The following is a 14,654-nucleotide window of genomic DNA, read 5'->3' on the forward strand; positions in this document are numbered from 1 at the left end:
CCGGTTGTAGTAGCTGTGCTCCTTGGGGCCGAGTCTCCGCGGGGGGACGTAGCCCGTGGTGGCCTGCGCCGACGTGGGCACCTGCCGGGGTTTGCCGCGCAGTGTGGCGGCCGTGATCTCCTCCTCCTCGTCCTCCTCGGCCATCCCGGCCATCTCGGCCATCCAGGACATCCTGGCCGCCCCGGCCGCCCCGGGGCCCTGGCTGCCCGCCGCTGAGGTCATGGCGCGTCCGGGCCGCGCAGGCTGAGTCCCTGCATCCACTTGCGTCTGCCCGCGTCCGCCCGCGTCCACCCGCGTCCGCCCTGTGTCCACCCGCGTCCGCCGCGTCCACCCGCGTCCACACCGTTGCCTGGAAACCGCGGCTAGGACGGGGGAGGGGGCGGAGCTGAGCGGCTGGACGGGCCCCTCCTCCCTCTGCCCTCTTCCTCCCCCTCCCTCCCCTCCTCCCCCTCCCCCCTCCCTTTGCCATCTCCTCCCCCGCCACACCTGGGACAGTCCACCCCCCCTCCTCTTCCTCTTCCTCCTCTTCCTCTTCCTTCTCTCCACCCTTCCTCTCTTCCCCTCTCTCCCTCCGTCCTCTCCCTGCTAGGCCCCGCTGCAGGGGACAGGCCCCATGCCATTCCAGATGCGAATCTCCTCCCCTGGGGCAAGAAGCACAGGCTCAGCCCTGTGACCCCTGGGCAGCCCTGGCCTGAGGGGAGCTGGGGTCAGCTCCACAGAGCAGGGAGGGAGCTGGGGACAGCTCCACGGGGCGGGGACGGAGCTGGGGTCAGCTCCACGGCTCCACGGGGCGGGACTGGGGTCAGCTCCACGGGGCGGGGACGGAGCTGGGGTCAGCTCCACGGGGCAGGACTGAGCTGGGGTCAGCTCCACGGGGCGGGACGGAGCTGGGGTCAGCTCCACGGGGCGGGACGGAGCTGGGGTCAGCTCCACTGGGAGGGGACGGAGCTGGGGTCAGCTCCACGGGGCGGGACGGAGCTGGGGTCAGCTCCACGGGGCAGGACTGAGCTGGGGTCAGCTCCACGGGGCGGGACGGAGCTGGGGTCAGCTCCACGGGGCGGGGACGGAGCTGGGGTCAGCTCCACGGGGCGGGGACTGAGCTGGGGTCAGCTCCACGGGGCAGGACTGAGCTGGGGTCAGCTCCACGGGGCGGGGACGGAGCTGGGGTCAGCTCCACGGGGCAGGACTGAGCTGGGGTCAGCTCCACGGGAGGGGGGACGGAGCTGGGGTCAGCTCCACGGGAGGGGGGACGGAGCTGGGGTCAGCTCCACTGGGAGGGGACGGAGCTGGGGTCAGCTCCACTGGGAGGGGACGGAGCTGGGGTCAGCTCCACGGGGCGGGGACGGAGCTGGGGTCAGCTCCACGGGAGGGGGGACGGAGCTGGGGTCAGCTCCACAAGCTTCCGCCACACCGCCACTCCTTCCACAGATGAGCAGTGGAGGTGGAGGCACTCACTGGAGTCCAGCAGGCCAGCCCACCCGCTGACCAAGTCTAGGTGGTCAGTACCTTTAAGCACCAGACGTACAAACTGAGACTTTCAAATGACCACTTGATTTTGGCTCATTTTACAGTAACAGCAGCTGTGACTTCATGTGATTCGACATGGGGCCAAACCTCTGAACAGTGGCCACGTTAGCAATGAGCACAGCGTCCCCACCGCCCTGCAGTGCCCGGCTCCTCAGAGAGCCTCAACCTGGGGCCAGACAGGGGCATCCCACTGCGTCAAGAAGACCCAGGGGTGAGGGTACCCCACAGGTCCAAAATGGGACAATTTCAGTGATCAAAACACAAAAGGAGCGGGGATGAGAAAAGACGGGGAGGACTACGGAAGGGCGACACTGATCAAGATGCACTGCACTGCTCATACAACCACAGAGTAGCAGTAACAGTAATAGTAAACATCACAGCACATCAACATATAGCTCCTCATTATCCTAAGCAAGCAAACCAAATCCTCTGGTTCACCAACCCTTATTACTGAAATAAAAACATTCATTCTACATTCTTTTATTTCTGTATAGACTTTATTTTAGGGCACATGAGTGGGTGAGAATTTTTCTCCTTTATAGACAAAAGGATAAAAAGTGGAAGGGATAATAGAGTTAGGAAATCACTTCCGTTTTTAAATTGTTTTTTTACACCTACTGAAATGACAGATCCAGGTTATAATCAACAGATGCTAAATCTACTGGCGAGGGTGGGGGGAAACAAAAACAATCGCTGCAGGAATCTGCATAGATGCACGGTGCAGGGTGGATTCAGGAGGCCCCTCACAGAGGAAACTGCATACTAGTCTGAATACCACCAAGAAAAGAGAACAGGAGGAAAAATACAACAGACCTCTGATGATGCATTTTTGCCTAGAAAACAGAAGCTGATTTGTGGTAGCTCACACCCGTAATCCAGTATTCAGGAGGCTGGGGTAGGAAGATCATAAACTCAGCCTGGACTATACAGCAAAGACACTAAGAATAAAGAAAAAGAAGGAGGGAGGGTGCAGGTGGGGGGAGGATGAAGAGGAGAGGAATGGGGAGGAGAAAAGAGGAGGGAGGAAGAAAAGAGAAAGAAAATCAAGCTGGACTTGAGGAAGTTTCTGGATGGAGCTTTAACCTCACTAGGAGATACAGCAGACCTGGGAATAGGTCAGGGAAGAGCAAACCATGTAGAATCCTCAGCAAATCAACATCTAATCTCCACAGCAACTTACCAGCATGGAAGCCATGCAGCAAGAGTGATGTAAGAGCTAAAATCATGATGTAAGCTTTGTTTCCTGGTTCAGATTATTTTTGAGAGCACACAAGACACTTGGAATGTAGTTCTACTCCAGATATTAAATGATAAGGGAGTATTTATTGTGTTTGTTGCAATAATGGATGGTTAGGAAAAATGGTCATAAGGGCACATTGAAGTATCTTATTTAGGACAAAATGAAATAATAGTTTGGATTTCTCCAGAAATGGTCCAGCTTAAAAAAAGGGGTAAGACGGATGAAATGTGATTGGAAAATTATGGTAATTTTTCATGCCAAATATGGGGGGGGGCAGTTCATGGGGATCCATTATACAGCTTTTTGTTTCAACTCTTACATGTGCTCAAAATTTTCCATAACAAAAGTTAAAAACAGTAGGATTATTAAGAGATACTGTTTCTTGCAAACATCGGAGCCCAAAATATCAGTTCAACCCACAAATTGTATGCATTACATGCCAGAGACCCTGGGAGTCGTGGAGATTTTTGTTCAAGTCTATAAAGGCAAAATTTCTCCTGATGAAGCCCCACAGCCAAAGAAAAACAACAAAGTGTTTGGTTTTCTGACTCGTACCACAAAGCTTGAAGGAGGGCAGTCAAGCAGCTCAAGAAAGGGATAGGCAACCCACTATCCAACCCACCAACCATGGGCTCAGCATGCTGAACCGCACTGGTCCCCTCCCTGAGAAGCAGAAGCAAATCCTAGGCCTACCATCAGGGCAAGGACTTTGTCGGGCACGCCCTTACCTGATCACCTGATCACCTGAGGCTCTGCAGTGGGGCCGGGCAGGGCACCCAGCCTGCTGCTAGGTAGGAGTCCTCCTCGCCCCTCCTGGGGTGTAGAGCCTGGGGTCTGTCCTATTTCACCTGAGTTTAAACAACTTTCTTTTTTTTGGGGGGGGTATCCAGTCGTGGGGCCTGAACTCTGGGCCTGGGTGCTGTCCCTCAGCTCTTTAGCTCAAGGCCAGCGCTCTACCACTTGAGCCACAGCGCCACTTCTGGCTTTTTTCTTTTTGCTTATGTGGTGCTGAGGAATTGAACCCAGGGCCTCATGCATGTAAGGCAAGCGCTCTACCACTGAGCCACCTTCCCAGCCCCAGTTTGAACAACTTTCTTGGCCCCCCGTCCTCAACGCTCACCACTAAGGCAGCTGTCCCAGGGGTGGACTGAGCAGAGTGAGCGGTTCCTCTCTGCCCACGCCCTCCTGTGAATCGTAAGCATGCCACACAGCAGTGTGACCAAGGATCCCTGCGAATTCACCACTTCCCAGGCTCCCGAGAATCGTAAGCATGCCACACAGCAGTGTGACCAAGGATCCCTGCGAATTTACCACTTCCCAGGTACGGGGCTAACCCACGCACGTGGCCCGTCCCATTTCCTACACCACATAACCTCGCAGTGGATCTCGATGTCCAGTTAGGGAGACTCTCAGCCTTGAGATGCTAATTTACCTAGTTTCCCACCTCGGAGCCACGATCAGTCCTATGTGCAGTCTCCTAGTACCTCTACCTTGTTTTGAGAGAGAATTGGATGCTCGCTGTTTTGCTCAAATACACTCACAATATAATGAACTCTGCTCCTAGTCTTTCTTCCACAGGAATGGTATTTACCAAATAACACCGTCTCCAACAGATGCCTCTTCATTCCAGCACCACATGACTCTTCTCTTGTCTAGGCCTGGTTCACTCAAAAGGAAGATAAGAAAAACTGCCTGTTGGTTGCGACACAACTGTCATGAAGCTGCCCACAACTCCTGAGCCCCCACTCACATGTGCACACACACATGCACACACACATGCACACACACACACACACACACACACACTGCACTCTTCTAGGAAGCAGTGTTTAGACTCCGTCAGTCCTATCAATGTTGCAAACCTTGCTGCCCTCTAGTGGCTGGTTGGAATAATACCACTGCTTTAAGAGGTTTTGTAGAATTTTCAAATTCATTGGATGATGGCTGATTCCTAAGTGTCAGCTATTCGGTACTAAGAGCTACCAGAGTAGATGCCTGTGCTGGTCCAAGCCCGGACATTAATCATGAAGACTCGGCATTTTAATGATGGCTTTCTTTCTAAATTGGACAGCTTGACAATTCACTCTTACTGGTGAAACCAGAAATCCTATACCCTTTGGGATGAATTATTTTTATAATACATCTATGTGCATTTCCAGGATGGAAAACTGAAAGGGTGCCAGAATCAAAGCCCACGTCCATCCTGGGGCCTGCCTTCCACTGGGCACGGCAGTGGCATGGCACTGCCGCTGGATCCACCCTCTGCCTTCCAGAGCTCCGCTTCCCAATCGGGTGCCCCGTCTCCAGGGTGCTGGTGGGCATCGCGTCATCATCTTCTCACCACGATCAAAGCTCTCTTGTGTCTAGTGAATGAAGTGGGCAGGGGACAGTGGCATCCCGCTTCATGGGAGGTGTAAATAGGAGGATGGTAGTCCATGGCAGACTAGGGAAAAACACAAGACCCCCATCAGAAAAATAATACATGCAAAAGGGGCTAGGGGTGTGGCTCAAGTGGTAGAATGCCCGCATAAGGCTGAGTTTAAACCGTGGTACTATCAAACTAAAAAAGGAAGGAAAAATCTTTGCTTCTGATAACCATCAGAGAAAACAAGTCATGAAGCAGCACTTTCCTAACAGCAGGAGTGCAAATGTTCCAGGGAGTCTTTTCCTCTGGGTTTGTGTAATGGATCTCGGGGCTAGAGTTGGGTTTGTGTCTATTTAAACCATAGGCTGTTAACCTGCACAGGGTTGTTTCGCAGCAAAGATGAGCTGACTGTGGGAAAGATCAACAGTTCAAGAATATAGCAGGCAGGGTCAGGGTGCAAAAGGAAACTAGCACCCACGGAAGACAGTAGATGGCATGAGATGAGAGGGGAGGGTAAAAGGACTTTGAGGCCTGGCACAATCCAGAGAAGAGCTGTTGTTCAGACAGACATCAACTTTGTGGAGCCTAATTGCTGTGAAAGAACGTGACTCAACTAATTTTCCAGAATTCAGAAAGATGTGAGGATCAAGCCCGACCCTGAGTGACTGTCAAGGTGACCCAGGAAGATGGACATGTAGTCCATGGCACCTCCTGTCCACATCCGCGTTGGCTCGCTCTAACCAAGGTATACCGCTCCTTCAGGTGACAGCGTATCGTCCCCACCCCACCGACGGCTCGTCACAGTGAAGTCACCAACAGCAGCGCATGATGGACAGAAACTCAAATGCTGTGCGCCCTTCTTCCCTATGCAAGGTACCTCTCTGGGCGCTTTATCCATGCCAACCCATTACCGGCTCGATGGTCTAGCCCCTGGTGTGTGACTGGGATCTGATTGGAACACAGGGGCTTTGCAGATTTAACTAATCAACTTGAGTGTCTGAAGGGGAGCCTTCACTCAACATGGCTGGCATCTCCGTAAGAGGATGTGGAAAAAAAAAACGAGAATAGCATGGGAAGAAAGACAGACACTGACGAACAGTATGTGACCGGGACTCCATGGGAAGGACAGACACAAAGGATGCCACAGAAGAAGGGACATGCACACAGAAAAGAAAGCTGGCCACGGAAAGATGGAGACTGGTAGGACACTCCCACCCCCAGGGCCACGAGATGCCAGAAGCGGGCAGTGGTGATGGCCGAGAGCCGTCCAGGGCGCCGGGCCAACACCTTGATAGTAGCCCCAGCAGCCTGCGACACAAACTTGCTATTGTGTGGGAGTTGCTGCAGGAGGCTGATGCACAAGGCCACAGTCAGCCCACCCAGGCCACAGGATTCCTGCGCTGAGATGCTTGGCTACAAGATGCTGTGGCTTCTCAGGGTCAAATTCAAGTCACACGTTCACCACTAGTGATGAATTAAGTCATCTGAGCCAGCCCAGTCATCTGCACAATGGACGCAGAGACCCCTGAGCATTTGGCTGTGTGTTCAGGCTTAAGAGCATGGGGGGGGGGGGGTCCAGCTCTCTCTACCAGTCTGCTTTGGTTCTCATTCCCTGTATCTTTAACCAGATGAAATGGGACAATGCTGAATCTGAATGCACTAACCTGTAATTCTTTGAGTTTATATGCTTCCTCCATACACCTCTGGAAACTCCAGCCTAAAGGAACTAGCTTGATTTCTTCATGCCTTTACCAAGAAACAAAAAACAAAAAAACCCCCCAGAGTTCCTATATTAATATATCTTGTTATTCCCACATAATTATCTCTTTGTAAAGAACCATAGAATCTACTTTTCATTATTCTTTCTCTTTATCTACCAACTAAAATAGAAGAAATGAAGAAATATTTTCCTTATATTTATTAGAAAACACAGGTCTCAAATTAGATTGCATTTCTTTATTATATACTCGATCTATTTGTTTGATGTGCAAAAAGTATCCGTGATACTCACATTAAATTAGAATTTTATATCTGCCCCTAGTAAATGTATACATGCTATAAGAAAAACCAAAGATCCTTTTCAGATCAGTGGTCTCTACATACTCCATAACGAGGCTAATTCACCATTAAACCATGTCTTTTAAAGACACAAGTTCTTTGGGCTGGGCAGAGTGGCTCATACCTGTATTCTCATGAGAGGCAGAGAAAGTGGGATGACAGTTTGAGTACGGGCTGGGCAAAAAGGAGACTATATTTAAAAGAGCAATCTGGGCATGACAGCAAATGCCTGTAATCCCAGCTGCATAGAAGGCAGAGGTAGGAGAACAAAGGCCTTATGTGAGCATTTACAGGCCAATGGTAGAACGCCTGCCTAGCAAGCGTGAAGCTTCAGGTCAAACCTTAATACAAAACAAAGAGAAAGATGGTGCCCGTGGCTCACGTCCGTAATCCCAGCTATGCAGAAGACTGAGATCTGAGGATTGCAGTTCAAAGCCTGCCCAGGCAGCAAAGTCCATGAAACTCTTCTCTCCAACTAATCAGCAAAAAGCTGGAAATGGAGCTGTGGCTTAAGTGGTACAGTGTCAAGCCCCGGAACCAGCACAAAAACAAACAACAAAAACCCCACAAATTCTTTCACTCTGAGTCAGGAGCCAGAAATCCTTCCTGTTACCACTTAATAGCAGAGTTCTGGGCAAATATTTTCCTTTGTAAATATTCCACCACCTCCAGTCTGGACTTCAGCATCTCCACGTCATGGCACGGGACCTGCGAAGGGAGCAGAGAAAACCCATCACAGCCTCCACCGCCACAGGCCCCGGTGCTCGGAGTCCCATAGGTGAGTGGATTTCCAAGTTAGGGTGGACTGCACCCCTTCTTAACCAGCTGTGAGTCCGATACGCAGTAACTACAACCAGAACTCGGCGATTCCCTACTGACAGGGAACTTGAGCTGGCAGGTGAAGAGTCACCATGATGCAGATACTCGGGATGGAAAAATAGCCGGGCAGAGAGAGGAATAAGAAAGGGGAGAGTCGGAGGGGAAGGGAAGAGGGGAGTAGAGAGGAGTAAGAAAGGGGAGAGTTGGAGGGGAAGGGAGAGAGGAGGGGTGAGAATGAAGGGAACGGGAGAGTGGAGAGCTGGGGGTGGAGGCAGAAGACAGCAGAGCAAGGAGCTGCAAAGCCCTCGAGTAGGCAGACAACGCCAGCGAGGCGTTGAAAAGAACTTGAGCATGCTTAGATGCAAACCTAACTGACAACTCACTCGGGCCTTTTCTTGTGAGAGAAACACAACTCAGATATGACCAATCAGTAGAACTTTGTTCCTTATAAAACCAAGGACTCTCCATCAAGACTAATCAAGTAAGGTGACTGTAACCAACTCTGCTTTACTGTCTTTGTCCTGCCCTTGTATTTGCTTGGGGGGAGGGAGGGGAGCAAAGACTCTTACTTTGCATTGCCTGATACACAAACTGCCATTTGCTCAAACCAGCTCTTTCAAGATTTTATTATAACTTGGAGTACTTACTGGTAAACTAGAAATAGCAAATGTGAATTAAGACTTTTTTGGGGAAAAAAGGCAACATCATACCTGAACAACTTGGTAGCCGAGTAGCTGTAGGTGTCTCTGCTTAATCGCTTCTTTCCCTAGTAGGTGTTTGCTGTCAGAGCAAAATCTTTTTGGACCATCAATGCACAGTGCTACCCTGAGGAGGCGCAAGGAAGAAACGTGTCTGACAAAAGGCTTCAAGGCATTTGTGTATTCCTGTGTGCCAACACTATTTAAAACAAACCGCGGACTGCCCTTTAATGTGTTGAAAATCATTTAATGCTACTATCCTAAGTCTATAAAACACTCGAGGACTTTACAAATATAATGTGCAAGAAGCAGCGTTCTAATTTTCTAGAATCATGTCTTTTTTGCTTTCAACTTTTCAAGAATAAAAATGTCAGTTTATTCTTTGCCAAGTTCTTACCTTTTATGGACCTCCTCATCAGCTGTGAATGGCAGCGCAAATCCTTCCTCATCTAACTTAATTTCAACATCTGGTGAGAGAGAAGGCGCAATGCCTTGAGTACTAGGCCACAAACACCACCTCCCGCATCCCTGGTCCTGGCTGCACTCCTTCCACCCTGCATCCCAGCAATGGGCTGAGGCTGCAAAGTAACCGCCACAAACAACAGCGAGGGTTCCAACTTCACAGGTGCTGGCATCAAGCGAGTCAGCCGTCAGTCCAGGCTCAGCTGCACAAAGTGGGGTCCCAGCAATCTTAGGTAGGACAAGAACCACCTACACCTTGCCTTCCTCCATGCCCAGGCCCAGCGTCAGAGGGAGGCATGCTCTCAGGCGACTGAACACTTTCAGCTCCAGCATATGACGCCTCCATCTGACCCCGATATGAGTGCCTCCAGCCGCCTCCCAACCCCACCCCACCATGCTTCGGCTCATGTACTGCCATTCCTTCTGTAGAAAGAGCCCATTAAGGAGAAGAGTTAGATGCCATCACATGAAGCCTGTGAACTGCTACTGTCCTTAATGAAGTGATTCTTTGACTCGACTGTGAAGAACAGGAAAGGCACATGGACTTGGACTCCAGCAAGTGCTGCCCAATGGACAGCCTGTGCCCGGAGATGGTGATACCCAGACCTCCAGCCCAGCAGGTACCAGCCATGTGTGGCCACTGCATACCAGAAATGGGGCTCGTGCACACGAGGATCTGAACTTCCAATTTTAACTTTCTGTTTAAAGAGCCACTTAGTAATGGCTCCTGAATCCTGACAATCCAGGTCTTAACTCTAACGGCAGCGAATGATGACAGAGCAAGCACTGGCCATGCTCCAAGTGTTAGATTTCACCCCTTCCTTCAGCAAGACCCAGGACGTCACCGCTTTTTATTTTGAGATGAAGAGGCAAACAGAAAAAGGTTAAAACATTCTACCCATATCAGCTACATAAACAAGGCTTAAAATGATATAGTCTTGCCACGATAACTCTGCCCCTCACCACTGCTTCACCTTGTCTTAAGGTAAGGGAAGATCCATTTTGCATTTTCAGAGACCACTGGCTATTAAGTCCTGTAGGTCACCAAAAGAAGCCAGAATTCTTCAGATCAAAACAAAATTCCCACTCGACTTACCTATGGTGTAACAGTAAGGTGTCAACACTTTTGAAGCGAAATACAATCTTGACCCTAAAAGGTCAATCAGTCCCATCATCACGGACTTATAAAGAGGAAAATCCATCGGGGTCTCCAGGGAGCAGCAGGGAGTTAAAAATGATTTCACTTGATACCTAGGAAGAAGTTTCGGACCCTAAAATTCATACATGAAAACATGAAAAATAAGATTGAAATAAAGAACTGAAGGTTACATGGGTAAAAAACATCTGGCACAAGCTTACTTTACAAGCAAAATCACTCTCTATAGCTATGGGCAAGTACTTTTCCCAATATGACAGTGCGTAAGATAGTTATAGTTCAAAAATATCTTGTAAACATGTTTGAAAAGTAGTCACCATACACAGAGAGAGAAAGAAGGGAATTAAAGACAGAGGAGAGGAAGAGAACACAGCATTGTCCAAAACTGAATTCTTATCATTGCTTCAAGGGCCTTAATTATTCTCCACCAAAATTCTTAAGAGTGAAAAAATGGGATAAATATGGCATTTCAATTTAGAAAAGGTAGTGATGAAATAAACAGTGCTAGCAAACTGGTCTCTTAACTGGAAAACAGCCAAGTTCAATTAGCATCCATCACAGCGTAAAACAAATCTTGGGTGGCATAAAACAAGTTCTATAGTTAATTCATTCTGTTCTTGAAAATTGGTGCAAGATAGATTTTGAGTGTGTTCACCACAAAAAGAAAAACAAACTCTGAGATAATGCATGTTGATATATACTGTGGAATGGCCAACTGTGTTCTTTATTTAAGAACAACATGAACAAGATGCACACAATTTTGTTTTAAAATACCTAAGAGATTTCTCCAGTGCTGAATAGCCTAAATGGTGGTGAGAGAAAAACCCAGAGGACGCAAAGGCAGAGCTCACTAGAAAAACTAAAACTGCCAATATGTCATCAACAAGAGTAACTTAAAACATGGTACTTTTACATAATCACCTGTTCCACTCCAAGTGAACAAGTAGAGTGTTTATGTATCTGGGTACACCTGAGAATTGCTCACTCGGAGACAACAGTGGTGTCTCTCCAGTCTTAGACCCTCTTCCCAATCTCAGAGCCCCTCCCTGTGTTCAGGAGAGGATGGAGGATAGACAGGGGCTGCTGAGCCCTCGGCAGTGACATCTCAAGCTCAACAAGGCGTGTGCGGCTATAAGGACGAGTCTTTATAGTGCTATAAGGAAGAGCAAACTCTACCTACACTAAGCTGCCAGAGAAAAGTCAAAACTCTGGCTTGGATTCAAAAATACACTCAGAAACCATGTAGGATGTGTTCGGAATGGAGAGTCATGCTTTGATAACGAATGGCTATGGGAAGTGCTCAGGCCTTTGAACTCCTCAGAGGATGTGGGAATGTGGCACTCACAAGCAACGTGGTAGTTGATGAACAAAATGGATCCTTCCAGAAGAACACAGAAATGCCACTAGTATCAAAGAAAAGGCTGTGTAGAGACAACTGACTCCAAGTAAATGAGAAAGTTCTGTCTTGTGAGAAGATCACTTAGCCAGATCAAAAGTGAAAGAAATGAAGAATTTCAAGAAAGAAAACCAGCCAAGCCACACTCCTCCCCACCCTAGGGGAAAAAAGCCACACCACCGGGACTCCTGTTTTCTACCTTATAGAAAGGGCACTCTAGGACGGAGGTCATGAAAAGCTGGGTCAGCCGGGCCAGACTCAATCTGTCCAGGTACAATTGTCCACCTGAAAGACAAAGCACCTGCCACTGCTCAGTCCGATCAAGCAGAAGGACAGAGGGAACAGCAGCATGATGCATGGCAACATATTCCCCCAGGCAACAGGCAGAAACACCCATGGTAGAAACCTACCATCTTCTTCACTGACCGACTTCCCAAAATTCAAGCTCCCAGCCACAAAATATATATGAAAGGTGATGACGTTAACTCTGGAGTTGGTCACATTGGGTGGCCTTGAACAAAATGAACCATACCCTGAATTCTCTTTTAAAACAGAGATAGTTGGGGCGAATGATGAAAGGGGTGATGCTAATCAAGATGTATTGTACTCGCACACTGCCAAGTTGAATTCCAACCCCTTGAACAACCATGTAAGAAAATAAGTAAAAATATACTAAAAAAGAAAATAAACAGTTACAGTTGCTCACTGGTCAGAGGCTCTGTCCCTCATGCTGGTTCTTCCCACCAGAAGCACGGTGCACTATGGGAATGCCATCTATCTCTGCTAGGGCACCGATCACTTATGATTGCCAATCATTCCAGAAGAAAAACTAAAGGCAGATCACCACTCAACTTAAATGAGACTGAGACCATCCCACGTTGAAAAAACAAAAAAGGTGAATCTTTTTTCCAGTGGTCAAGTCATAATCAACTTACCTTGGAGCTGTTGAAGAAAAATGGGGCTGAAGAGTCGGGCCATGAAGTTGACTGGATGGCATTCTATGAGAGAACACGAGTGCAGAAGTCTCAACAGTGTTTTGGGTGGAAAAGAACTGAAACGAGTGGACAGCACATTTTCCAGCTTTGTAAATAAAGCAGTGGCGTTTGGCGGCAGATAATTGAGTTTTCCAAATGGTTCAATTAGTTCAGCAATCTGAGTAGGTGAAAATTTCTCTGACTGGCAAACAAAATTTTCTGCCACTGCATTGAGAATAGGTTTTGAAAGAATCAGTTTTTTACTGCAGTACTCCATCACTGTGCTGGTGACCGCAGGATCCAGGGTGAGGCAGAGTGAAGCTATGTGTTGCTCTAGGGCTCTCATAAAAAACCTGTCATAGTGTCCAAAGTATATGAAGGCCTCCAAGACCTTTCTGAGCTCTTCATTTGTGAAATACGGAATGTACCGAACAACAGATTTGCCCAGTTTTATAACCAGAGGCATTGCCTGTGTTTGATCAAGAACTACCAGCGCAGTGAGTATTTGACTGATTGATTTAGGACTCAGATGGGAAACTATGGAAGGAGCAAAGTTGTTTATTGCATTTAAAAATGTTTGATGTTGGTCTGCTTTTTCAGGACATGCCTGCAGTATTCTGTAGATGGCCACAGTATCCTCTGGAGTAAATGTTTCCAATTTTTTACCCCGCAGTTGGCATAAAATCAGTTCAAGCATCATGCAAGCTGCACCTTGTAGTCTAATCAAACTTTCTCCAAGAATACAAAGATTGTGGCTTTCCAGGCCACCTCTTCTGAGACGATTGTGGCATTCTGCCACCAAATTTATTATGAGGCGACTCTGAGGATCCACGTGCAGCAGAATGAGCGCTCGCAGGCCAGTCACCAAGGCTGCGTTGGACAGGTCCGAGGGTGCTCGCTCAAACCGGAAGCACAGAGCTTGGAAGGCACTATGCTCTAGGATTTCTTTGGGCAGCCTTTGATCACTTGGCCTTCTTTCCACTTCACAAATGCGCTGCAAAGCTGCGGCGGCCAGGGTGTCGGGCAGTGTTTCCAGTGTGTTCACGACGCCTAACAGCTCTTCTGAGGAGGTGCAGCTGTTCAGTCTCCTGCAGAATGCCTTTTCGTTCTCCTTTTTAAGATCCCGTTTCAGCGCATCCCAGTTGCGCACCGGGGAGAGCACCCGCTCGCCAGCGGGCTGCAGGTCCTTGCCATTTTCCGAATGGAATTTCTTACAGAGAGCATGATGGAACCGGACCCTGGAAGGCCCACGTTGTAGTAGCGAGCAGAGCCAAAGATGCCGGGAATCCAGGGGGACCGCAGGGCCAGGATTTGCAGGTTGGTGGTTCCTCGCAGCAGCAGCCAGAGCTCCAGAGCCCCGAAAACTAGACGGAGGAGGAAAGCTCCTGCGCAGAGCGATCAAAGCCATGCCATCCTCAGATCCTCGACTCTTCTAGATTCACCGATAAAAGAAAAAAAAAAAAACACCTCGCGGTAAAAGACAACAGAGACAGGACGTACTTGTACCCGCAAGGATCAATACAACTTTTCCCGCCAACCGGTCCCCACCTCCCACTCCGAAGATCCCCAGCGGGTCGCGCCGGGGGCCTCGCCCAGGGGCTCGGTGAAAACACCGCGGCTTCCCTGTCCCGTTTACGGCAAAGAGGGACTCAGGCGAGGAGGAACTGCGTCCAGAGGCAGGGCGGAGACCAGGCCGGCGGGCTCGCTCCCCACCCCCGGCCGACGAGGTCCCGGGCTTGAACTCGGCTCCTGGGCGCCATCCCCGAGCTTTGCTTTTCCATCCCGTGATCTCGAAACTAGAACTTTCCCGCAGTGTTTCATTCCCCGGGAAGGGCGAGGCCGGCAGGATGTCGGCCGGCCGGGGAGGCTCGGCTTAGGAGGACGAGGCCCGCCGTGGCCCGTGGGGGAAAGGAGCCGCCCGAACTCGCGCAGCCCCCGAGCCTGGGCGCGGAGGCGGGA

General features: G+C 49.6%; 2 protein-coding genes across 2 annotated transcripts in view; both read right to left on the bottom strand.

The window, feature by feature from the left end:
* Positions 1-222, bottom strand: part of LOC105983801 (chromosome unknown open reading frame, human C5orf49) — a 6,251-nt gene extending 6,029 nt beyond the window's left edge. Inside the window, exon 1 of the mRNA XM_013013837.1 lies at positions 1-222. This exon is cut by the window's left edge and continues 4 nt beyond it. Coding sequence (XP_012869291.1) covers positions 1-222 — 222 coding nt within the window.
* The window catches only part of Fastkd3 (FAST kinase domains 3), a 25,176-nt gene that overhangs the window by 10,265 nt on the left and 257 nt on the right, over positions 1-14,654 (bottom strand). The window contains exons 2-7 of the mRNA XM_013013879.1: positions 12,657-14,127; positions 11,921-12,006; positions 10,266-10,440; positions 9,105-9,174; positions 8,720-8,834; positions 7,711-7,898 (exon numbers count right to left, since the gene is read on the bottom strand). Coding sequence (XP_012869333.1) covers positions 7,800-7,898; positions 8,720-8,834; positions 9,105-9,174; positions 10,266-10,440; positions 11,921-12,006; positions 12,657-14,103 — 1,992 coding nt within the window. The 5' untranslated portion in view covers positions 14,104-14,127 and the 3' untranslated portion in view covers positions 7,711-7,799. The remainder of the gene's footprint in view (positions 1-7,710; positions 7,899-8,719; positions 8,835-9,104; positions 9,175-10,265; positions 10,441-11,920; positions 12,007-12,656; positions 14,128-14,654) is intronic.

Source organism: Dipodomys ordii, unplaced genomic scaffold (genome assembly GCF_000151885.1).
Source record: "Dipodomys ordii isolate 6190 unplaced genomic scaffold, Dord_2.0 Scaffold21, whole genome shotgun sequence".
Taxonomy (NCBI): Eukaryota; Metazoa; Chordata; class Mammalia; order Rodentia; family Heteromyidae; genus Dipodomys; species Dipodomys ordii.